We start from the raw sequence: 25,873 nt of genomic DNA, 5'->3' as shown, positions 1-25,873 counted from the left end.
TGTGTCGGAAAAAAGGTGGACTAGATGCATCAGGAAGAATCCGTTTGAAGGAGAAGTGGGGTTCAAAACCAACCACCCGCATTTCATCTGGGCTTAACCTTGGCTTTCCCTCCAGCCAAAGTGATGTGGAACATGCTATAACGAGGGTCTTTCTCTGATGGATAATTCTTTATGTCTGTCAACAGTTCAAATCAGCAAGCCCTGGCACATTTAACAAACCCCACTCCCACCCAGGCTCTAGAGTGTGATGCACACCAGCATTTGAAAACCACTGGGGGCCTGGGCATGGTGCCATAGACCTGCAGTCCCAGAACTTTGAGAGGCTGAGGCAGGAGGAATCCTTGAGCTCAGGACTTCAAGGCCACAGTGAGCTATGATTACACCACTGTACTCCATCCTGGATGAAAGAGTGAGACCCTGTCTCTAAAAAAAACAAAAGAAAGAAAGAAAGCAGAAAAGGAAAGAAAAGAAAAAAAACGAAAAGAGAAAAGAAAAGAAATACCATTGGGGTAGAGGACAAGGGTGCCCTTGGGAGTCAGTCATTCCTCAGTCCCATCCAGTCCACTCAAACTTCATTTGCCCAACAAACACCTGTCATGCACCTCCTATATGCCAGGCTCTGTTCTAGATGCAGGAGAGACAGAAGGAATAGGAGCTGATGTTCTGTTGGGAAAGTAGACCATAAATGTATGATATGGCAGCTGCTAATACATACTACTAGGGAGACAAAGCAGGGAGAGGGAAGATAAGGACGAAAGTCACTGTTTTAGATAGTCAGCTATTTGTTCAGCATCATCCACATGCTCACTCCTGTCCCAGGTTCCCTATCTGTGAAACGAAGGGAACAGACCACTAGTCCGTAAGTCCAGTTGCTAGAGGCAGAGCAGTGAACAGATGAAAGTCCCAGTCCTCAGGGAACTTGCACTCTACAGGGGGAGAGAAAACAAATATAGTATGATACGGGGAAAAAACATACAAAATAGTATAAGGAGACAGAGAGAGCTAGGGTGGGTGTGGGGATGGGCTGCTACTTTATCAAAGGTGGTCAGGAAAGCCATCATTGATTGATGAAGGAATCAAAAGAGCAGGCCACCCGGACACTTGGGAGAAAAGTGTTCCAGGCAAGGAATAGCAAGTGCAAAGGCCCTGAGTCAGTTGCAAAAGGCCAGTGCATCTAGAGCTGCATGGCAGGGGAAAGGAGGTAAGGAAGTCAGAAGTCACCCAGAGACTCATAAGGAAAGGCCTTGTGGGCTTTTGTGAAATGGTAAGGCTACTATTTCAAACCGACATATTTTTGAAAGATCACTTGGCTGCTAGGTTGAAAATAAACTGTAGGAGGCAGAAGATTAAGGAGAAACCATTTAGGAGGCTACTGAACAATTCACAACTCACATGAAACACAAGGGTTGCTTGGAGCAAGGTGTTTGCAACAGAAGTGGTAAGAAGTGGCTACATTCTGTATGTGCTCTGATGACAAAGCCAACAGATTTGCTGATGGACTGGATATGAGGTGCACAAGAAAGGAAAAACCCAAGAATAATTCCAAAGTTTCTGGCCTAGGCAATTAGAAGGACAGAGATGCCATTTATTCCAATGGGCACAGTTGTAGGAAGAATAGGAAATCAGAAATTTAGTTTTGGACATTATGATAAATATATATTTTTTCTTTGTCCCAGGTTCCCGGCACATAAATTCTAAAACCCTTGGAATCTCCAGGGTGATAAGAATGTCCTCTGTATGCTAATGTGATGACTAGTGGCTGGGGACCCCTAGATGGCTTCAGGATAGGGGCTGGTCACCAGAAAAAGCAAACCTTGATTAGAGGTCTGGAACTTTCAGCCCTACTTCCCAACCTCCCAGAGAGGGAAGAGGAGCTATAGATTGAGCTAACCACCAATGGTCAATGATTTAATCGAACATTCCTATATAACAGAATCGACATAAAATCTCCTGAACGATGGGGTTCAGGGAGTTCCCAGGTTAGTGCTGGGAGGACAGCGTGCTGAAGAGTGCATGGAAGTTCCATGACCCTCCACCCATACCTTGCCCTATGCATCTCTTCCATCTGGCTGTTCCTGAATTGTGTCCTTTATAGTAAACTGGTAAATGTAAGTAAAGTGTTTCTCCGAGTTCTGTGAGCCATTCTACCACATTATTAAAACTGTGGAGGGGGTTGTGGGAACCCTCAATTTATAGCCGGTTGGTCAGAAGTTCAGGTGGCAACTTGGGACTTCTGACTGTCATCTGAAGTGAGGGCAGTCATGAGCCTGAGACCTTAACCTGCAGGGTCCGCACTAACTATAGGTAGTGTCAGGACTGAATTGAATTGTACAACACCCAGTTGGTGTCTGAAGAGTTGGAGACTTAGTTTGTATGGAGGAAAAATCCCCCACATGTTTGATGTCTGAAGTGTAAGTAGAAACACTATCAGAGACATGTTGAGATGCTTGTTAGCCATCCCAGCAGATACGTAGAATAGGCAGTTGGAAGAATTAAAGACTTCAGGGAGAGGTCTCAGCTAGAGATAGACATTTGGGAATTGTCAGCATATAGATGGTATGGGAATCCACAAGACTGGCTGAGATGTCTTGAGAGTGAATAGACAGGAGAAGAGAAGAGAGCCATAAAATGAGTCCTTGGGCCCACCAGAGTGCACAGGACAGGGAAACGAGGGGCACCAGCAAACACGTTGAAGGGAGCACGCAGAGGAGTAGGAGGAAAGCTAAGAGGGACAGTCTCCTAGAAGACAAGCATAAGGACACAACCAACTGTGACAAACATAATCATTAGATCAATATCCCGGCCCGCGGGATCGTCGAAGCAGGCCCTGGAGGAGGGAGTAGGAATTTGGGGGACAAGAGACACGAGAAATGGAGACAAGACAGTGCTCTGATCAAGTCTCGTTTAATGGCGGTAATGCAGTGCCTTATATATACTTGGAGGGGAAGGGGTTGGGCCAGAGGCGGAGATGATCTCATCGCAGAGGGCGTGACCAAGTAGGTATTGGTTTCTCTGGTCAAACGTCATGTTGTACCTGCGCTGTCAGTTGGTAATTTTCCCGGGCACGGGATGGTGCCTGTGCTACAAAGTAACAATTTTCGCGGCCGCGGGGGAAAAACAAGTGAAGAAGAAGCAGGAAGAGCGCCATCTATTATGAGGTATTGATACAAAAGAGAAACAACAAATCTAGGGAGGAGGGAGAAGGTGGAAAGGAATAGAGCTCGGGCGTTTAATCATTAATTATTATTTGCTATGGCCGGGGCGCGCAGCTCCGGACAGATCAAGAAGGTTAAGGACTAAAATTTCCAGGTTAATAATGGCCCTAACAAGAGCTATTTCCATGGAATGGTGGGGACAAAAGTCTGATTAGAATGGGTTTGTTTGAGAAAGCAGAGAAAAGAATTAAAATGAGTAGACACAGCTCCTTTACAGGGTTTCTATATAAAGGGAGGAAATAATAAACCAGTAGCTGGGGTTTGGGGGTCAAGATGGGATTCTGCAGGAGCACAACGTATATGTGCTGATAGGAGTAACCTAGTACAGGAGGGAAATGCATGGTGCAGGAGACAGCGACGTCCCTGAGCACACAAAAGGGGGCATGCACACGTGGAGGGGCGGGCCTAACCAGGGGTGTGGAGAAGTCATCCACAGGAACACCAGAGAGAGCACAGTGAATGGTGCAGACCCAGGAAGGTGAGCAAGTGTGGTAGTGGGAGCCTGTTGGACTTCTCTCATGACTTCTGTTTTCTCAGCGAAATTAGATGGGGAAGGAGCTTTGGGGTTTGAGGAGAAAGAAGGTATGAAATGGTCATCCAGGATTTGAGAGAGTAAATAGGCTGGAGAGTTGCGACCAGGTGGGCAGACACCCATAAGGTACCACAAGGGTGAGCGGTCATGGATTTAGAGTGACACCATCAACATGGTGGTGTGTTTCTCTCCAATCCCATTCAGCTCTAAGTGTGGAGCAGGGCGAGTGGAATTTTACTGCCAGAAGAGAATGATGAAGGGAGAGAAGGGCAAAAGAGCTGCGCCTGTTATGGAGGGTGCAATTATAACGATGGGTGGGTGAGAAGTAGGCGGGTAACGGTAGGCCCGAGGGACTGTGAACAGTTGGCAGGAACAATGCAATATAGACGTGGTGAGGCTGGAGAAGAGTTTATGTGGGGCTACGAAGGGGGACAAGCTGGAAATTTTGACAGGTGGGAAGCTTGGAATTGAGATTACAGAAAGGGCGCAGTACTGGTAACAACAAGCCCAGCTCATGACCATGGGGCAGGGTGGCAGAGGGAGGATGGCACAGTCACTGCAGGAGTGGAGCCACGGACCCAAGAGGCTGGGGCAGCAGAAGAGTCACCTCAGTAGACTCTGCCATCTCTAGGAAACTATCATGACTCTCCCTGAGGGCAGACCACACTTGGTGACTTCAAGTAGGCCAAAGTGGCTGGAGGGTAGAGGGCGGAGCAAGCAGTCATGGAAGATGAGGTCCGAGTGTAGCCAGAGTCAAGTCATGGAGAGACTTGAAGTCTAATTATGATGGGAAGCCAGTAGAGGGGTTTGAGCAGGGGAATTACATGGTCTGACCTGCTCACCCTGGGCAAGTTTCTTGGCCTCCTGGTCTCACGATAATTTTATGTGAAAGGGAATCCTTATACCTATCTTTCAGGACTGTTATGAGAATCTGAGACAACAACCCATCACCTTCCGGGTACCGGGCACCAAGGTGGCAGCTCTCTTGCTTACGACTGCTGGGTGCAATGACTGGCCTGCACAAAACCCTGTGGGGAACACGCTGTCTCTGCCCTGGAGCAGAAGGCGATGAGAAAGCAGTATACCTGGGCTGCAGCCCCAGCTCACCATGACCTTCTGAGTAACTGTGGGCAACTCCTCTCTACTCTTAGGATCTTAGTGTGCCCAGATAAAACACGGGAGGGAGAGGTGACGAGGGGAACTTGGCCATGTCAAGTAGGGGGTTGGAGGGAGGGATGCGGGAGAGGCTGGAAATGAGATTGAGATGGTAAGCTGGGGTCAAGCTATAGGGCAGGCTTGGATGTCAGTGAGGACACTGGACTTCATTTGTACTCAAGAAAGAACATGAGGAAGCCCCTCTTAAGAGTTTTGTTCAGTGAACTAGACTTAAAAGAAATGATGGTAACAGTCAGCTTCCCAGGGTGTGTCAATTGATATCCAGCATGCAGCCAGGACTTGGTGATGGCGGGTCAATTAGCCATAAAAACAGGGCAGATGCGACAAAGCCAAATGCATTTAAAATTTTTTCAAGTAAAAATAAATCATAAAAAACACACAAAGACACTTTCCAAACAGGTGCAGTTCAGAGACACCTGTTTGGTGTCAGAGGCAGTGAGGGTGGGAGGAGGTATAAAGTTGAACACCTACGTGCACATGGCATCTATATGTCAGATCCAGTGCTTGGGAGCTGCCCATATGTTATTATTAATCCTCATTCTAAATCTGCAAAAGGTAGGTCTTATTTTCGTGTTTTACAGATAACGAAAGTGAGGCCTTGAGTAAAGTACTCAGGTTCACACTGCAAACTAGTAGCAAATATTTGAACCCTCTCCATCTGACTTCAAAGTCCTTCCCCTTTCCTCCATTCAAAAAATTACGTGTATGAGTTTTCATACCAGACAAGTGTCCATCGCCCCAGCCCAGTATGACATTGCAAGGGTAGACAAAACACACAGACTGCAGCCCTCAGTCACCACGTGTTGAAAGAACTGATGTATGTCCCCCTCCACTACCACGCCTAAGACCCCCCGGCAAGCTCCTTCCCCACGGAGGTCCCCATCTCCACCCTGAGGCCGGATGACAGCTAAGGACCTTCCAAGCTTGTGGGCGCTGCAGAAACTCTCCTGGGACAAGACAATAGGAAAACTTACAAAAATTAAAGCAACCACTGGAATTCCCACTGTTGACTAAAATGACTAAGGGCTTGACCGTCAAGAAATTTTCTGGGCCTTTGGGGTTCCCTCTGAGGAGAAGTTCTTTCCGAGTGGGGATCCTGACTTGCGTGGGTCGCGCACGGAGGCCGGCAGCCAGGCTGGGGCGCAGGCCCGCCCGCTGTGAGCCCGCGCTAGGATTGCTTGGCGCGGTCCCCGATCCCCCTTCCCAGCTGCCGCCTCCCCGGAGCGCGGATTCCCCCGGCGGGCAGCGGACAGGCTCAAACCCTGCCTTGCGGAAGCGCCCGCTGACGACGGCAGAAACGCCTTGTGGGAAATGTAGTTTCCCCTGTCCCGGGAAAGCGGCGCTCTTCTGGGGCATCTTTGGAGCAGACAGAAGGCAGGGAACGGGCGCCCTCCCAGAAGGTGCAAAGCCTTCAGGGGAGACCCCGATGATCCCCCCAAATTAGAGCCATTTCCCGGGTTTTGGAGGGGGCGAGCCGTTACCTTTCTGCTGAGGAACTCTCTGACCAAGGAGGCGGCCACCTCCTCCACGAAGAGGGTGTCCATGGCACTGGCTCTGGCTGTGGCTCTGCCCACTAGGCCCACGCCGGGCCGCAGCACCCGGCAGCTGGGTCTGTCGGGCGCAGTATGGCCGCGTTGCCGTGGCGACGGCGGCGTCGGCGCTGCGAGAACTCCTCCCCTTCCCTGGGGACTGCTGGCTGGGGCGGGAGGGAAGGGGGTGGAGCGTCCTGCAAACTCGTGTCTCAGAGTGGGAGGCCGCAGCCAGGACGCCCCGGTGTCGCCCAGGGCACCGCCCACGGGCTCCGGGCTCGGGGCCTCACTCTGACCCTGGCCCTGGTCGTCCGAGAGGCCTAGGACGAATTACCGCTCTGCTCCGAGGCTCCGTTTTCCTAGACGTAAAATGGGAAGAATGCCTGCCTCCTTGTTTCTGGAGGACTAAACTCACAGGAAAGTGACCCCCTCAGGTCCACCTTCAGCACCACCGCCCCCTCTGGGGCCACCAACGCTACTGACCTGGCGGGCCTGGACCATGGGGGCAAGAAAGCCCAGGATTCTGCTTCTTGGGGACCGAAATTAAAGGACATGTTCCTCGCCCCCTTGATGCCCGCTTTCCCGTAATGAGACTGCCATTTATTGACCACCAAGCTCTTAACTCGCGATTGCACTTTTAATCCTTACAACTTCCTGGCTAGGTGGTTACTGTTGGCCCCATTCTTTAAAACGAGACACGAGATTCAGAAAGGCTAAGATTTTGCTGAGGCCCACACAGCTGGGTACTGGGAAAGTTGGGTTTCTAACCAAGCCCAGTACATTTTCCCCAAACTTAGTCACCTGGGTTCCACCTTCACAATCTCTGCCACTTCTGCATGTTACCTATTGTATTCCTTTGCTCGGGCTGCCATACAAACTACCACAGACCAGGTGGCTTAAACAACACGTTTATTGTCTCCCAGTTCTGAAGGCTACAGACCGAGATCAAGGTGTCAGCTAGATAGTTTCTTCTGAGGCCTCTCTCCCTGGCTTCTGTTATAGATGGCCACCTTCTCTCAGTGTCTTCACGTGGCTAGCCATCTGTGTGTGCCTGTGTGCTAATCTCTTCTTATAAGGACATCAATTGTATTGGAATAGGGCCCACCCTAATGACCACGTTTCCACTTCATTACCTCTTTAAAGACCCTATCCAACACAGTCACATTCTGGGGTACCAGGCTTTAGAACGTCAACACAGGAATTTTGTTTGTTTGTTTGTTTTTGTTTTTTTTTGTTTGTTTTTTTGTTTTTTTGAGACAGAGTCCCACCTAGGCGCCCAGGCTGAAATGCAGTGGTGCAATCTCAGCTCACTGCCAAGTGAACATCCACCTCTCGAGTTCAAGCCATTCTCTTCCCTCAGACTCCCGAGTAGCTGGGATTACAGGCGCCCGCCACTGTGCCCAGCTAATTTTTTTACTTTTAGTAGAGACGGGGTTTCATCACGTTGGACAGGCTGGTCTTGAATTCCTGACCTCAGCCAATCTGCCCGCCTCGGCCTCCCAAACTGCTGAGATTACAGGCGTGAACCACTGCGCCCGGCCCAACACAGGAATTTTGAAGGACACAATTCAGCCCTTAACCCCTATACTGTTACTTATGTATTATTTTCTTTAAATCCACATAGATGTTTTACAATTTATTTTAAAAGGAAAGTGTTCCCAAGCAGTAATAGCCACAAGATCTTGGGTTTTATATGCTTATTAAATCTCTAATACACATTAAAACAAACACAAAACCAGAAAGGTGTGCATTCACCTAAATCACCTTACGACCACTACTGGCACATGTACCACACTTGGGAAACAACTGTCTCACCCTATGCAGTCTCCATAGGACGTGGCTTTAATGTGGCAGATTGCACCATAATCTCCAGACACTTTCCCCTCTCAACCTGAGATGGTTCTTTGAGATGCCTCTTTTGAACACAATGTGCTATGTGAGAAAGAGCCATATGCTCTTACATGAGAGAGAGAAGGATGGAGTTGCAGGAGACAGTGTGATGCTTGGTCCAGGGGCCCTCATGTTCCAGGTGTGAAGACACACTGATGGATGATGTGTAACAATAAGAGAATAACATGAGACAGATTTATGCTCCATAAGAGATTGTGTATCAGGGGTCCCCAATTCCCTGGGCTGTGGACCAGTATGGGCCTGTGGCCTGTTAGGAACCAGGTCACACAGCAGGAGGTGAGTAGCCACAAAGGAGCATTACCACCTGAGCTCCACCTCCTGTCCAATCAGCCACAGCATTAGCTTCTCATAGAATCACGAACCCTATTGTGAACTGCACATACAAGGGACCTAGGTTGTGCACTCCTTATAAGAATCTAATGCCTGATGATCTGAGGTGGAACAGTTTCATCCCAAAACCATCCCCCACTTCCCATGGAAAAACTGTCTTCCACGAAACTGGTCCCTGGTGCCAAAAATGTTGAGGACCTACATTGTGTATCACAGATAGTAGGTGTTATATAGTAGGTCAGAAGAAAGAGAGATTTCCACCTGTGGAGGCAGATGAGGGTGAAAAGAGAAAAAATCATTCATTCCTTCATTCATTTACTCCTGTAAAAATATTTGTCGAGTCCTTACCACGTGCCAGGTGTATGGGTGCTGCAGATTTAACACTGTAAAATATATGCCTTCTTAGAGAGAGAATGGGGAAAGATGGAAATGGGGAGATGGACAGAAAAAAAATTTGTAAACGCATAGAAAGCACATACAGAGCACCACAGATGGTTTAAAGGGTATCATAGATTTATTTTATGTATGTATGTATTTATTTATTTTAGAGGCAGCATCTCATTCTGTCACCTAAGCAGGGTTCGGTGGCACAATCATAGCTCGCTGTAAGCTCAAATTTTTGAGCTCAAATGATCCTCCCGCCTCAACCTCCCAAGGAGCTAGGACTACTGGCATGCACCACCATACCTGGTTTGTTTGTTTGTTTATAGAGATACGGTCTCACTATGTTTCCCAGGCTGGTCTTCAACTCCTGGCCTTAAGCTGTCCTCCTGTCTGGAGGATGACTTGAGGATATGCAGCTTTCCAAAGTGCTGAGATTACAGGAGCGAGTCACTGCAGCTGGCCCCCAAAAATCATAGATGTAAAGAGAAAAAAACCATGGAAGGAGTATAGGAGGACTTTTTATGGAGAGCAGAAATTATAATTTTTAAAAGCTGACTGGATAAGATCACTGAGATGGTAGAACTTCAGCAAGGAAGAGAGGATGTGAGCTCTGCAGAGACTTGGAGGGAGAGCACCTCAAGCAGAAGAAACAGCAAATGCAGAGGCCCTGCAAGGGTGACGAGCCCGGGTGCTTGTGAAATTTGGAGGCCAGAGGGAGCAGAGAGAAGACAGAAAGAGGGGCCTGGTGGTATAGGGCCATCAGAAGGGCTTGACTTTTCCTCTGAATGGGGAATCTTTTGGAGAAGTTTGGGCAGGGGAGAGACAGGCTCTGACTTAGGTTTTGACAGGATCCCTTTGGCTTTTGTTTTGAGAATAGATTATAGATTAGGGGCAAGTACAACAGATCCTCAAAAAACGTTGCTTCCTTCAACATTGTCTCATTATGACGTTGAAAAGAAAAAAAAAATCAGTTCCCAGCTGGGGCTACTGTCTGTGTGGAGTTTGCACGTCCTCCCCGTGTCTGCATGGGTTTCCTCCATCATCCCAAAGCTGTGCACGTTGGGTGAATGTGTGTGTCTACATGGTCCCAGTGTAAGTGACTGTGGATGTGGGTGTGGGTGTGAGTGCTGCCTGTGATGGAATGTTGTCCTGTCCAAGGCAGGCCTTGTGCCCTGACCACTCTTAATCCTGAACTGGAATACGCAGGTAATTATCTTACTTTTTTAAGTGAATTTTTCTTAATTGGGTGTGTAGCTCACACTTATTTCAATGTTTAATATTTGAAACATCTTTCTCTTTATTTAAAAGTTTGGTGATATTTTTGGGACCAGAAATATGCCAGGAACTCAACTCTTGTCTATAGCAATTAGCCTATGTTAACACTGGTTTTGTTATATGCCATTTTGCTGAAAGCTGCAATTTCCAAAAATCTATGGATGATGCTAAATGAGGACTTACTGTGTGGAAGCAGGGAGACTAGCTGGGAGGCAACTGCACCAATCAGTAGTCCAGGTAAAACTTAGGCTAGACATGGTTAAGTGTGTGTGTGTGTGTGTGTGTCACTTTCCTGGCCCTGAAACTCTTTTTTCACATTGGAATGAAAGGTTAGGGAAGAGAAGTGCAGGAATGCATTCTTTTTTTCAGGCACATAGCTGGCTCCTGGGAGTAAACCTTAACACAACCTTAAGGTGGCAAGTAAAAGGGGCAATCTGGTCATCGTGGAAGGGCAGAAGGTATACTGCCAGACATCTGGGAAAGACCAGATCACATCATGTGCCCCATTATTTTCCACCAATCCTCCGCAAGGAATCCTCATTTTTCTACATCATGTTCCTGTGAGCTGGAACATTCTCACAAGCCTAAGGGAGGCCTGCATTCCTGCCTGAACATGAATGGTAATTGAGGTCTTCTTGTAAAGAAACGTGCTAGAGATAAAAACAGCAATGCCATCAAAATAAGAACCCAATCATTGTAAATATCTACAATCACTAAAAAAGAAAAGAAAATGCTTTTCCAGGTTTCATAAAACAGGGATAAACCCACGAAGCCTGCTAAATAAGCAAGAACTATATAAAACATCCAGAAAGTAATAATTTCTCCGTGTTACCCATTGACCTAAAGCCAGATTTAGCCAAGATAAGCATGCACCTCATTAGTGATGGGCAGTCATTTCATTCACCTTCTCAACAATGCAATGGACTACACATGGAATCTTAACGATGGGAATATGAGTGCAAAGGTTAACTCCCAAAAGATGGCGGATAGCGTAAAATCTTTGTATAAGCTTAAAAACAACTTAAACCAAGAAGTCATAATTTCTTGTAAGAAAATAGAGCTTTGGTAAAGCTTTGTAAAAATAAAAGCAAGGAAATGAAGCTGTGATTCAGGTCAGCAGTTACCTGGGAAGGGGAAGGTCAAGGACATGGCAGATGAGAACGACGCAGGTAATGATAAGTATTCGTCAGTGCTCTGGGTGTCATGAGTGTATTTGTTTCTTAAGCATCTTTTATATTATTTCTATTGATTCGTTAGTTAACAAAAGATGGCCTCTCAAGGACCAGTGATGGCAGGATGTCATGAATTGACAAGAGTTGTGTTATTAATTAACTCCATGTCCCTGAGATAGAGAAGAAAGGGAGGGAGAAAAATTCAATGGACTTTACATTGGAGGGACAATTTAGAGGCCTTGGCTCATAATGCAGCTGTCACACAGAGGAGAAAGGGGTGTGTGTGTGTGTGTGTGTGTGTGTGTGTGTGTGTGTGTAATCATACCCATCATCATATAGCTGTGGCTGTGTGTATCTCTGAGTCGACGAGCTCCTGCATTTGTGTGAGTCTACCTACAGGAATTTCTGGACCCCCTGAATTCTGTCTGGTGCCCTGTTTGGTTCTGGCAGCAGGATGCATCTGTTGTGTTGTGGGACTTAGAGCAGGAAGATGAGGCCTGCTACATGGGGGCCAGATGTTTTACAAGACTGTGAGAATCAAGTGTTGCCTCCTCCAGGATGCTCCAGGGAGGTAACTGACCGAATGAATCCCCCCCTCCAACCGAGGGCTCCTGGAGTATCTGGAGGGCTTGGATCAGGGGGTTCCAGAGAATAGAAGCACACACGCTTGTCCTCATAACCATATCCTCCCAGGGACTGGCTATCAGGGTTGGGGGCTGGGAACAGGGATCTGACCAAATGCAACATATCTGACTAGCGGGGTTGGAAGAACATTGTGAAACTCCTTCTAATGATGTGACTCTCAGACCTTCCCAGCTGTCTGGCCACCATCCCCAAAGATCAGGACAGGGGGTCCAGCCCAGGCCACTGTCCTTGGCAATATGAAGGAACAGCTTATTCGCACTCTCCCCCCATAGCTCTGTCTTATCCACCACCTCCCAATCTCTGCTGCCAGGCTGTATCCACATGGTCACCAACATGAGACTGGAGATGGAGGGGGGACCCAGGCCCCAGCCAGGCTCCAATAGAAGGAGATGAGACAGCCACCTCCCACCCCCAACAGTGAGGCTGTTGGTCTTTCACTAGGCCTGGCACATCCAAGACCTCCTCGCTGTTAGGAATGATGAGGCTCAGCCATTTGTGCAGGTCTGTGCACGGGGACTGAATGGGGCAAGGAAAGATGATAGCAGAGGTATCCCATGGGGTTTTGAGAAAACATCCATTTTAATCAAGAAGAATATATAATTCTCCACCAATATGATAGTTAATTTCATGTGTCAACTTGGCTAGGTCATGATACCCTGCTCTTTGGTCAAATACCAGCCTAAATGTTGCTGTGTGTAGACTTTGAGTAAAGCAGCTTCTCCTTCATAGTGTGGGTAGGCCTCATCCAATAAGTTGATTGCCTTAAAAGCAAAAGATTAAGGTTCCCCAAGGAAGAGAGTGTTCTGTCTCCAGCCTGCCTTTGGATTCAAGCTGCAATATCAACTTTTCCCTGGTCTCCAACCTGCCAGACTGCCTTGCAGGTTTCAAACTTGCCAGTCCCCCACAGTCATGTGAGCCAATTCCTTAAAATAAATTAAGGGAGGAAGAAGGTTGTCCCCAGAGAAGAAGAACCAGTTAGGTCACACACACACACACACACACACACACACACACACACACAGACACCCCTAAATAATATAAACCCAACCTACTTTGCTGCACACTTGCCCTGGAATGGCCCTGGGAAATTCTTGATCAAAGCTCCTTGGATGCTGTCCAGATATAAAGGTGCCTTCTCTGGAGCCAAGCTGAGACTTTTGGCAGTTGCTTCACATTCTAATGTTTTCACCAGCAAGTACAGACCCCGAACCTTCAGACATAGCTGTCAGTGCCTCCCTGTGAAAAATTCCTGTTGAAACAGTGCAGACATTCTTTGGAAATCATTACATAGTCTCCTCCAAATTAGGATTCTGCATAAAAATTCTAGTCTGAGTAAATGAATTGAAACTGCTCCCAAAGTGGTGAAGTCTGCTAGTTGCCCAACAGAATCCATTCTTTCCTTCATGCATGGTTACATGTTTGGAGCTGGGCAAATGACTTCCAAGCCACATAGTATTTCCCAGGCTTTCTTGAAGTCAGAGGCAGCCATGGAACTAAGTTTGTCAGCAGCAGATTAAGAGGGCCGGCACCTTAAAACCAGGCCCTATCTCTTTCATCCTCTTTTCTCTCCTGTAAGCCAGAGCACCAGCTGCAACAATGAGCATGTGCTGTGACCCTAAAGACAAAAGCAGCCCTAAGCACAGTGATTCTCAAAAGTGTAGTTGCCCCCAGACACCAGCATCAGCACCACTTGAAAACTAGAAATACAAATTCTCAGTCCCTACATCAAATGTACTGAATCAGAAACTCTGAGGGTGGGGCCCAGCAATCTGTGTTTATAAGACTTCCAGGTACTTCTGATGCTTACTCAAGTTTAAGTGTGCTATCCTGGGGGATGGCAAAAATAAGATGGAAGGAGCCTGGTTCCCTGAATGACTGCATGGAGCAAAGTCACATGGTGACATGGACTTCAGATGGTTACAGGTGAGAGAAATACACTTTCATCTGGTTTGAGCTTAATGTTTTTTTTTTTTTTTTACTTTTTTGTCTATTTCTGGAAGTAGGGATGAGGGAGTCTTTTGTTAAAGCAGCTTATCTTTTCAACCTAAATACTATAAACCTCTAAGAATGAGTGAAAGCTCAATCAATTGTGGGGCAGTGGTCTCTTTCTCCAGGGTTTGCTAGACCAGATATTCCCACAGGGATTGTCCACACTGATGTATCACAAATTGATTATAGGGATGCTGGAGTCACAATCTCCTCAGGCCTCGGGACAGCTAAATGGAGCCTATCTGGCCAGAGACCATAGGCCATTACTACCATGAGCAGTCTTCTCCATTTACCCCAGGCTGTACAAATATGATTTTCTATATGTGCCCTGGAGATGCCTCCTGCTGCTCACAATTTTTAATCTTCTGCCTCTTGCTCTCCCTCTCCCCTGGTTCTCTGACTTCTTACTCTACAGCTCTGTACAAACCTGGCTCCCTTGCTCTGATGGTTCAATTGGAGCACCTTCCTCTAGGTTGGCTACCTGAATATTTGAACTCCATGCACCTGGGCTGATGGTTGTAGGGATTTTTCCCTTCTACTTCAGTCTCTATGCAGAGACCATGATGTATCCTCAGCTTTAAGGCAGGGCTTGAAGTTAGTCACAGGGCTTCTTCTCTGTGACTATCCCAGGTTTCCTGGCTTGAGTCCTTCACAAAAACAAGGCTATTTGGAGCAAGCAGCAACCAGTGCCTTCCCAGCTCAACTCTGGCTGAAGGGTGGCTGCTTTGTGAACCCCTTCCTGCCCCTGGCATGTCAGGTGCTGGGTCTCTAGGTCCAGAGCTGAAAGAGGAAGCCCTAGAGCCCTCATCCATTTCTTTTACTCTTACACCTGATTATACTGGTTAGTATCCACTTCCATTCAGAGTGACAGAAAAACTCAAAATAAGAGTAACTTAGTAAGGAAGTACTCAAAAACATGAGGGAATCATGTCAGAAAAACAAACCACCTGGCTTAAAAGGGCTCCTACTGGCTAAATCTGTACATCAGAGTAAGTAATGAGAGTCATAGATTATAATCAACTAATAAAATAAGAATCCATGAGTCCATATTTATATATATAAATAAAGGAGAAGGAAAAGCCTCTCCTTACATTTGAATGTCAAACTTGTAAATGTAGAAAGGATGATGGAGTTTGCTAATCATCATTTGGCAACCAGGATAATGACAATAATTCATTCAGACAATAATCATCAATGGATGCTAAAACTGGTGGATACAGGATATTTATGTAGTCTCAAAGAGTCTCTCCATAAGATACTGCTTAATTACAAAGGGGAAAATGTTCACTTTATGATGAGAAGTTGGCCAACCCATTAACCAAGTGATCAAAGTTATAGTCCCCAGCCACAGGACTATACACCTCCTTATGCACTGAAAGAGATACAACATCACTTCTCTGGCATTTCTGCCATACTAATAATAAGGGTAACAACAATATCAGTGACTTAAACAAGATGAAAGTCTATTTGTCTCTCACATAAAAACCCAGGGCTTCTGAGTGCTTCACATTGTTAGGTTTCCAGTTTCCCTCTGTCTTGTTTCTCTGCCATGTGTGGCCTTGACCTCCTAGACCAAGATGCCAGCAGCCACATTGCAGATCACAGGACAGGGTAAAGGATGAAGAATAAATAGCAGAGTCCAGGTTTACCACATCTTAAGGAAGGCTTCCGAAGCTGATACGACACTTCTGCTCAAATCCCTTTGGTCAGAACTCACTCACTTGGCCACGCAAAGCTACAAATGGGACTAGGAAATGTAGTCTTTGTTTAAGGCAGCCTTGCCCAGCTAAATGCAGCCAAGCTAAAAAAAAATCTATTACTATGAAGAAGTTAAGGGGCATACTGGGCACGGGAGAACAATTAACAATCTCTGGAACACTGGCGTTCTTTTGTTTCAAGATGACACGTTTCTACACCTCTGGTTCTTTTTATTAAGATCTCAATTCATGACACCCCACACACTTATTGCACATATAACATGCCCACATGTGCAGGATCTCAGAGCTCAAGTCTTGCAGTCCTTGATCTCCACACGAGCCTGGGCCCGTCTCACTTCTGTGCTTATACACAACTGTATGTCTTTATAGCTTTTCTCATAAGTAGAGGCAGTTGCCTACGAAAACTTCTCCATGACCTCTGTGCTGCCAAAGCTGAGCTGACCAGAATGGCCAACTTTTGTTCCTTTCCTTTCTAGATAAGCAGTTAAAATGCCTCTGGTAAACAACCATGTTCCCTGAGCTTGGGTTTTTTCTGAGTTCTAGGAAAAAGAATAAATGCAGGGTTTTTGAGATTAAATGGAGTCGCAAGATAAGCAGCATTTCTCAGCAAGGAGCCAAGAATGCATTAGGATAAGATAGGCTGAACTTACGGGCAGAGGGCAAAAGCGCTGTGGGGGTTTCATCCTCCTCTTCCCCACCTCCCCCACAGCCCCTTCAAACTCCAGCTCCACCCCCATAAGGATGCGGGAGTTAGAAATAGGTCAGGAAGAGACCGGGAAATGTATATCCTTTTGAGCCTATGAAATGCTTCTGCTGGCATCTCTCCAAGTCTGGCGTGGCCTTGATACTTGATTCCTATGATGTGGTGGAGGGGGATAGGTAGGAAGTGGGGGGTGCCACACAGATAATAAATCTCCTGTGTCTTCTGTTTTCATATTCATGTTACTTTGGGACCACAGGGGCCATGACTTAGAAATGGAATTGGGGTTTTGTGTAATTAGCCACAACACACAGGTTTTCCTTCTGCTGGGAATGGCTAGCCCTTCTTCTCTCCATCAGCTGTCAGTGAACTATTCACTCTTAAGTCTCAGCTCACAGATCACCTCCATGAAGGCTTCCTGGACTTCTCCCAAGCCCAGTTAGATGTTCTTCTGGCACCCCTGTGAGATGACAGTGTGGGGTCCAGGTTAAGCTCAGGCTCTGGAATGTCAGTGCTTGGGTTCATAAGCCCAGCTCTCTACTTAATAGCTACTTTGAGAAAGTCTGTGCCTCAGTTTCCTCACGTGTAAAATGGAATTTCAAAATAATACTGTCCACATGAGCTATTGGGAGAATTCAGTGAGTTTTACATGTTTTACATGTGGCTGGCCTCATAACAGCATTATTCACAATAGCCCAAACACGAACGCAACCAAGTGTCCATCAGTGGATGAATGGATAAACAAAATGTGGCATATCCATACGATGGTATATTACTCAAAACCTTGAAAAAGAAGGAAATCCTGACACAGTGCAACACGGATGAACCTGAAGACATTACGCTAAGTGAAATAAGCCAGTCACAAATGGACAAATACTGTATGGTTCCACTTATATGAGGTACTTAGGGTAGTCACATTCACATTCATAAAGACAAAGTAGAATGGCAGTTGCTGGGGGTGAGGGGAAGGGAGACCAGGAGTTACTGTCTAATAGGTACAGAATTTCAGTGCTGCATGATGAAACAGTTCTGTGGATGGATGGCCGTGACTTGCAAGTCCGCCTCCCTGCCCCAAACAGAAGGTTCCTTCCTTTAGTCACAACGGGGTTTTCTTCTCTAAAGACTCCTTCCCCCATAGTCCTGACAGCATATCACAGGTTCTGCCCACTGGATAGAGTAAAACAAAATGTATTATTAGAGCATCTAGAGAGTACTTACGGACAAATCACAGGAGCACAGCATAGTCACTGAGTCCATCCTGGCCCTGTTTCTTTTCTTTTCTTTTTTTTTTTTTTTTTTTTTGAGATGGAGTCTCACTTTGTCGCCCAGGCTGGAGTGCAGTGGCACGATCTCCACTCACTGCAAGCTCCGCCTCTCGGGTTCACGCCATTCTCCTGCCTCAGCCCACCATCGCGCCCAGCTAATTTTTGTATTTTCAGTAGAGCGGGGTTTCACCGTGTTAGCAAGGGTGGTCTCGATCTCCTGACCTCATGATTCGCCCGTCTCGGCCTCCCAAAGTGCTGGAATTACAGGTATGAGCCACCGCGCCTGGCCCCTGGCCCTGTTTCACAAGCTAGAACAGCTTCCATAGCCCCCAAAGATTCCCTCACACCCTTGCCCACTCTCTACTTCCAGGCAGCCAGCTGACTCTCTGCACTGAGCCGTCCAAGGAGCAGAGCCCCGGGTCTGGATCCTGTGTCTTTTCCCGTGTCTTGGCCAGATTGCTCGCTAAGGGAGGTCCTGACATCACAAGGAGGGGGCATTTGTAGCCTCCTTTCCTTGGCAATCTCATCTCCTGGGCATTGCCTGGCTGCCACCTGGCAGAAGCCAGCCCCTTTTGGCTGCCTCAGCAAACACTTCATCTGTCTTTAAAATTCCCTACAAGACCTATTTTAGCCACTATTCTTCCCCTGTTTGTGGACATGGACTCTCAGGGATCCGCATCTGCTGGGCCTCCCACTTCTTCCACCTGTTGATCATTCTGCCATGAGCATGTCTAAAACTACCCATATTCGGCTAGGCGCGGTGGCTCATGCCTGTAATCCCAGCACTTTGGGAGGCCAAGGCAGGCGAATCACCTGACGTCAGGAGTATGAGATCAGCCTGGCCAACATGGTGAAACCCCGTCTCTACTAAAAATACAAAAATTAGCCAGGCGTGGTGGTGGACACTTGTAATTCCAGCTGCTCAGGAGGCTGAGGCAGGAGAATCACCTGAACCTGGGAGGCAGAGGTTGCAGTGAGCCAAGAACATGCCATTGTACCCCATCCTGGACGACAGAGCGAGACGCAGTCTCAAAAAAATAATAATAATAAAAATAAAAATAAAACTACCCATATTCAATGCCTCTCCAGACAAGGCCAGAGGGGGCTGTACTGAGAGAAAAGCTGGGGCCCACACGCTTTCAAGGGTAACACATGAGCCGGCAAGTGAAGGAATGCTGGCAGAGATGTTATCACAGAAACTAGTCTATGCTAAAAAAAGAGCTAAAGGGAAGCAGGGCCCCCTGCCCTTCCAAGCCGGGTGGGGAGACTTGGTGGAATGAGGGTACGCTGGGTGAACAAGGAGTCAGAACACCTGGGTTCTCACTCCAGCTCTGTCACCAGCTTGCTATGTGTCTCTGGACAAGTCGCTTTCCCTCTTGGAACCTCTTTGTCCCTGACTATAAAAAAACAGAGATTTGGCTGGGCATGGTGGCTCACGCCTATAATCCCAGCACATTGGAAGGCCGAGGAGGACTGATCACTTGAGGTCAGAGGTTCAAAACCAGCCTGACCAACATGTACTAAAAATAAAAAAATTAGCCAAGTGTGTTGGTGCATGCCTGTAGTCCCAGCGACTTGGGAGGCTACAGCAAGAGAATCGCTTGAACATGGGAGGCCAAAGTTGCAGTGAGCTGAGATTGTACCACTGCACTCCAGCCTGGGCAACAGAGTGTGACTCTGTCTCAAAACAAACAAACAAACAAAAAACCTGGAGATTAGACTGGGTAATTTTGAAAGACCATCTCAGTCCTGACCCTCTCAGGGAATAACATCAATGGGTCAATTTGTGCAAAACCTTTTACTTTTTAAAGCACAAAAATTTGCTGAGCATGGTGGTACATGCCTGTAATCCCAGCTACTCAAGAGGCTGAGGCAGGAGAATCGCTTGAACCCAGGAGGTGGAGCTTGCAGTGAGCTGAGATCGCACCATTGCACACCAGCTTGGGCAACAAGAGTAAAACTACACCTTAAGAAAACATTTTCACCATCCTGGCTAACACGGTGAAACCCCGTCTCTACTAAAACTACAAAAAATTAGCCAGGCATGGTGGCGGGCACCTGTAGTCCCAGCTACTCGGGAGGCTGAGGCAGGAGAATGGCCTGAACCTGGGAGGTGGAGCTTGCAGTGAGCCGAGATCGTGCCACTGCACTCCAGCCTGGGCGACAGAGCAAGACTCTGTCTCAAAAAAAAAAAAAAAAAAGAAAAGAAAAAGCAAAAGCAAAAGCACTTTCACATCAATGACTTCCTGCTGTTCTTAGGATGTTCCTGTAGATTATTAGATTAAATCTCATGGATAGGAATATGAGGCCCAGAGAAGTGAAACAATTAGTGACAGGGCTAAGAGTAGATCCCAGGTCTCCTGGCTCTTACCAAGGTTGCTGTGCCCAGGGTGTACCCACACAAAGGCACAGATTGGGGTTGAGGGAAAAAGGGAGGCTGACAGGTGCTCAGAAGTGTGACCCAATCAGCCTTAAGGAAGGGACACCTTTCTCTAATTGGTCTGCCCAGAAGAGGCACCTTGTTCTCACAGCCCTTCCACAGGGAGAGGGAACAGCTTTTCTCAGTTAATCAGCCCTGAACACTCCTTTCTGCAACATGTCCATCTGCAGGAGCACCTCTTCCTAATTTGCACAAAAGCACCTTATGTACGAGGCATACCCTTGATCCCTGGGCTGTTCCTCTTCTCACTTGGTGTCAGGTCCTGGGGTCCAGGTCCAGCCCATGCTGAAGTCTGAGGGGAGTGGGTACATGGACAGAAAGAACACTCGGGGCCCATAGGCAGGTGAATATGGTTTTATTCAGCAACAGCTCTCATCAACAGCTTACTCACACTAGCTCTCTCACACTGTCCGCCCTGTCTCGGCTGCTTGAGCCTGTGGCTCCCACACACAGCTGTGCAGCCTGCTCTCCCTTGCCTTCAGGGTCAGCAGCTTAACTCTTTCTCCCTCTGGGCATGAGCTAGCCGAACTGTGTCCTAGCTCCTTCCTGTCCATCTGCAAGACGGACAGCTTTGGCTCTCTCTCTTTCTCTGGGCACCAGCGTGCCCACCATGTCAAGTCATGTTGAGCTAAGCCGAACTCCAAGAGCTCCTGTACAGCATTAGCAGGACAATTACCTTTTACAGACAACAGTGGTTCGGACCAAGTATGAACTTACACAAACAGGTTATATAACAAGTGGAGGTGTGTGCCTGTGCACCAAACCCGCTGAGTCATGCAGGCATGGATATCTACCTTGGCGTATTCCTTGACCAAAGCACATCCATGTACCTTACACTTGGGTCTGAAGTAGAGTTGCCAAATGAAATACAGGACACCCAGCTAAATTTGAATTTCAGGTGAACAACAAATCATTGTTTAGGATAAGCATGTTCCATGCAATTCTGGGGACATACTTAACCTTAAAAATTTATTTCATTTATCTAAAATTCAGTGAACTGGGGCAGTCTGTATTTGTCAAATCTGCTGACCTTAGTCTAGAGGCAGTGGTATGTTCCAGCTGACTCCAATCAGCTCATGAGAGTCAACTGTAAAATGTTTAGGAGATTTATGAACTGGTTATTAAACCACTGGTGGCTTGAAATCCACCATGGTAGGAGTATTTACACCACAGAAACTGGTAACTGCTACACATCAGTGCTTTTCCTTTACAGAGCTGGTTATGAAACATTCCCCAATATACCACTGTCCAGAGGTTTCCTTGTTCTTAACATATTAGGTAGACTCTGAAACCATGTCCCTGGGTGCTCCACAGTCACACAGGAGTCAGATCGCATCTAAGATAGCTGTAAGGCTTAGTAGACTAGAAAATGGAAAATTCCACTCCTAGGATCCTAGAATGAGGAATGTTGGAAACTTAGAATTCTAAAACAAGGATGTTAGAATCTCAGAGTTTCAGAAGATGAAATGTTAGTATTGAAATCAGAGGCTGTTAGACAGTATCCATTCCTCACCCCTCTCTAGCATACAGATGGCCAAGGCCTCACAGCCTGACCAGACCTCTGGCTGGCCCTCCTGGCTCAGGGCCTAGGCTTCTTGCGAGCCACAATGAAGCAGACCCCAGAGCTGGCAGCATTGGTGACAGAGTAGCTCTGGGGATTCTGTAGGAGCTGTTCAATGTCAAAGCCAGCATCCAGGACAGCCTGCTCCACCTCCTCCTTCTCCAGGGCCACACAGGAAAATTCACGCTTCCCCACCATGTAGGATGAGATCTGAAGCGTGACTGTGGTCACCAGGTGGCCACACGGCTTGAGCAGTGAGGCAAGGTTGCACAGTGCAGTGCGGTAGGCATCAAGGCTACAGCAGGCACACTCCATGGCCAGCAGGGTAAGCACACAGTCGGCGGGGGGCAACACAGCAGGGGCCAGCGGGTTGCCCAGGTGGACATCACACTTGAGCACCCGCTTCACTGCTGCCCGCAGCTTCTCCTCCTTCTCCTCCCAACGGCCGCTGCAGAGAGAGAGAGGGAGTCAGGGAGGCACTTCAAGGTTCTGAAGGGAACTCTCAGTCCACTGTGACCAGCAGATGGAGATGATCTCTGGATCCCCAAAGGATTGCTATCCCTGAGTCCCTGTGTGACCTGACAGCAGGCCCATATTCAATCTGAGCCTCAGTTTCCCCCAAAGAAAAATGATTAGGGAGAATGGGCCAGAAAAATTATAGGAACATTTCTCCCTCTGATTCCATGTGAGCCCCCTTCCCTTAATCCCCAGGAGGGACAAGGCCACCCCAAGCACAGATGGGGCAGCTAACACACATTATTGGATGGATGGATGGATGAATTAATGAATTTACTACAGATAATGTATGAATACAGCTATCTTAAAAAATTATTTTTGAGTGATGAAAAGCAAATCCCAAATGACACAGAGCAAATTACTCTGCTCTAAAGCTCAAAGGTGACTAAAACTAAATTATAGATTATTTAGATATACATAAGTATGCAAGAAAAAATGTTTTGAAAAAGGGAATGATAAGCATAAAATTCATATTAGTTACTACCTCGGGTTAGGAAAGGCAGGGGCAAGGAGTCACAGAGAAGCACAGAAGTCTTTATTATATCCGAGTACTCAGGTTGGGTGGTGGGTTCATGTCACTATGCATTATATAGTCACACAGGTACAGACAATAGAGGGAAGAAGGAAAGATGGATGGATGGGTGGGTAGCTGGATGAACATGGAGGGACATGGATAGATGGATGGATGGGTGGATGGATGGACGGATGGATGGATGGATGGATGGATATGAATGGATGGATGGATAGATGGATGGATTGATGGCTATGGATGGATGAATGGATGGGTGGGTGGATGGATGAATATTGATGGATGGATGAATGGACAGATGGATAGATGGATGGATGGGTGAATGGCTGGCTGGCTGGATGAATGGATGGGTGAATGGCTGGCTGGCTGGATGAATGGATGGGTGAATGGATGGATGGGTGGATGGATGGATGGATATGGATGGGTGGGTGGATGTATGAATATGGATGGGCGGATGGATGGATGGATATGGATGGGTGGGTGGATGCATGAATATGGATGGATGGATGGATGGATGGATGGATGGATGGACTGGTGGGTGGATGGATGGATGGATAGTTAGATACATAGAAGATAGATAGGTAGATATATAGATGAGGGTAAGGAAGGAAGAGAAGAAGGAAGGAAAGGTTCTATCATCTGGTTTTCAGTGTTCATACTTGATTATATCACACCTCAACATAGTCCTGTGATCAGATACTTGCACCTAAAACTGCTGTAATCCTGAAACTTGGGGCCCCATCTACTCTGTCCCCACCATAGGACATCTGGTCCTGTACCTATAGGTCCTACTGTCCTGAAAATGCCAGAGACAAACAAGAGGCCAGGGAGACTTCTGAGAAAGAAGGTTGACTGGGAACCCCCTCCACAACCTCTGCACCGCTACCTGTTTCCTTCCAGCTCACAGGCGAATTTCACCACCGGGGTCCAGTCATAGGCCCCCGGCTCCTTCTTCAGCCACTTTTCCAGCTCCTCCCGGTTGCGGTCAGTAAAGTCGGAGAGAGTGATGTCTCGGAAGGACTCACAGGCAGCGAGAACTTGGTAGATGGTAGGGCCTGAGCCAATGTCGATCAGTGTGTCCCCTTGAAGGCCTCCTGTGGGAGGGAAAGACTGATAATGGACGGGTAAGAGAAACGAGACCCAAGGCAGACACAGGGATGAGGACACACATCCTGGTCTTACCCAAGGGGCAAACAGCACCAAGCATGGTGGTTATCACGGATTGGCGGTTCCCTGTAAGCCAAGCCTCATACCAAATATTTTATATGCATTAATTTCCACTTACACCTCAGAACTACCCTGTGTACTGACTACTATCACTATTTTCATTTTACAGATTAGAAAACTGAGTCTGAAAAAGGTTAAACAATTAGCCCAATATCTTTCCATCAAGAACATAAGCCAAGAGTATAATATTTCTGGGACAGAGAACAGAGGCCCAAGCCCTGCTCTGGGGAAGATTCGGGCTGGAGGGTTCAGAGGGGACATGCTGGGGGCAGTGGCTCTTTAAGTTTCAGGCTGACTGGAAGCTGGGAGCCTCCCCTGGAAGTCCGGCCCTTCCTGGATGGGTTCCTTGTTCCTTGGAGTGGGGAGGGGTGTAAGCATGCAGGAATAGGAAGCTGGGGCTGAGGAGATGATCTGGGAAGATGGCCCCAGGAGTGAATCCAGGGTCACCTGGATGCTGGAATGAAGCATGACTTCCAACATTCTGTCTGGAGCCCTGGCGTGGGGCCATCACTTGGCCTTCCAAGCTTGGTCACACCCAGTCCAGCTATTCTCTGATTTCTGCCTCCTGCACCAGCCTGCTCCTCCAGGCTCAGCAGTCTTTTAACCCCCTCTTAACCCCCAGACCACCAGGAGACTCACCCTTATTGTTCCGCAGTCAAGTGCCCAAAGTGAGGACATGGCTGCTTGAGTTTAGAAGACGTGACCAAATCATGGGGTCACCGTGGGGAGGGCAATGATCATTGGGAGACAGGCAGAAGTCGCCATCAATTGCACAGATGGCTCAGTTGAGGTCCTTGGGGCCTGAGCGCCTTGCTGTCAGGTTTGCAACAGGGTTGAGACCCCACCTAGCAATCCTTGTCCCAGGGCAGGGCTTTTCCAGGTCCTTATCACAGACACATCTGGGCTGCACACTCTGGGCATAGGCGATCCCGACCCACTACAACTCTGCTGTTTGCCCTTGGCCTTCTGGGGGCCCCAGAGGCCTGGCTGTGCAAGGTTAGGACTGAACTTGATGATGACCTGGAGAGCCTTTTCTGCTCCACCCCAAAGACCTAGGGGCTAATGGAGAGCAGTGTGGGAACTGCACGGGGCTGTGCTCTTCCCATAGGTCCTGATCCCTCAGCTGGCACACAGCTCCTGAGCCGTGGGGAGACAGACCCAACTTCCAGTATAATAGCTGCCCAAAGAGAGGGGCAGGGCCCCAGCAGCTCCCTCAGCCCACCCCCAAAAACCCCTAGAGGAGACCAGACTGCCCCCAGGACACCTTATCCCCATCCCTATCCAGATTCCTTGGAGAGAGGCTCGAGGGGAAGGGTCACCCTCTGCTCACCAGGGCCGAAGGTCTTGTGGAGACATTCCAAGTTAAACTTCAGTATCTCAGCCTCGGGTGAGGGGCTGCCATCGAAGCTGTAGTAAGTGGCCAAGTAGTCCCTGGGCAGGAAGTGCTTCTGGTACTCATCACCCCCAGTGAAGCCACCCTCCATGGTGTCCCTGAAATGTGCCCTCTCCTGGCTGTCAGGTCTTATGAGGGCTCCAAGCTCTCCAGGCTCCACCCCCAGCATTCCAGCTTCATCCCATGGCTCCTCCCAAGTATGCCTCTCCTTGAGCTTCTCCTATGGGCATGCAGAAGGGAGTGCATTCTTCACCGCCTCCTAGTCACACTGACACACACGAGGTTTCCCCAACCCCAGCGCTATGACCGCTGGGGCTGCAGCTGCCCTGGCTCTGCTTCCTCTAGGGACCAATCCATGTCCGTCAA

The 25,873-nt window shown here is 47.9% G+C and overlaps 2 protein-coding genes across 3 annotated transcripts in view; both read right to left on the bottom strand.

Annotated features, from left to right (window-relative positions):
- Positions 1-6,562, bottom strand: part of MINDY4 (MINDY lysine 48 deubiquitinase 4) — a 132,043-nt gene extending 125,481 nt beyond the window's left edge. Inside the window, exon 1 of one of the 2 annotated variants that reach the window (XM_011731333.3) lies at positions 6,405-6,562. In XM_011731333.3, coding sequence (XP_011729635.2) covers positions 6,405-6,467 — 63 coding nt within the window. In that variant the 5' untranslated portion in view covers positions 6,468-6,562. The remainder of the gene's footprint in view (positions 1-6,404) is intronic. The other variant, XM_011731332.3, reaches the window with a different exon arrangement.
- A 14,057-nt stretch (positions 6,563-20,619) lies between these two features.
- Positions 20,620-25,629, bottom strand: LOC105475814 (indolethylamine N-methyltransferase). The gene is made up of 3 exons (XM_011731331.2): positions 25,445-25,629; positions 23,774-23,981; positions 20,620-22,290 (listed from the first exon to the last, which is right to left on the bottom strand). The coding sequence occupies exons 1-3, from the start codon at positions 25,596-25,598 to the stop codon at positions 21,861-21,863; spliced, it is 792 nt and encodes a 263-aa protein (XP_011729633.1). The 5' UTR covers positions 25,599-25,629; the 3' UTR covers positions 20,620-21,860.
- Positions 25,630-25,873: the final 244 nt, after the last annotated feature.

This window comes from Macaca nemestrina, chromosome 4 (genome assembly GCF_043159975.1).
Source record: "Macaca nemestrina isolate mMacNem1 chromosome 4, mMacNem.hap1, whole genome shotgun sequence".
In the NCBI taxonomy this organism is placed as follows: Eukaryota; Metazoa; Chordata; class Mammalia; order Primates; family Cercopithecidae; genus Macaca; species Macaca nemestrina.
This window is presented reverse-complemented; position numbering and strand designations above follow the sequence as displayed.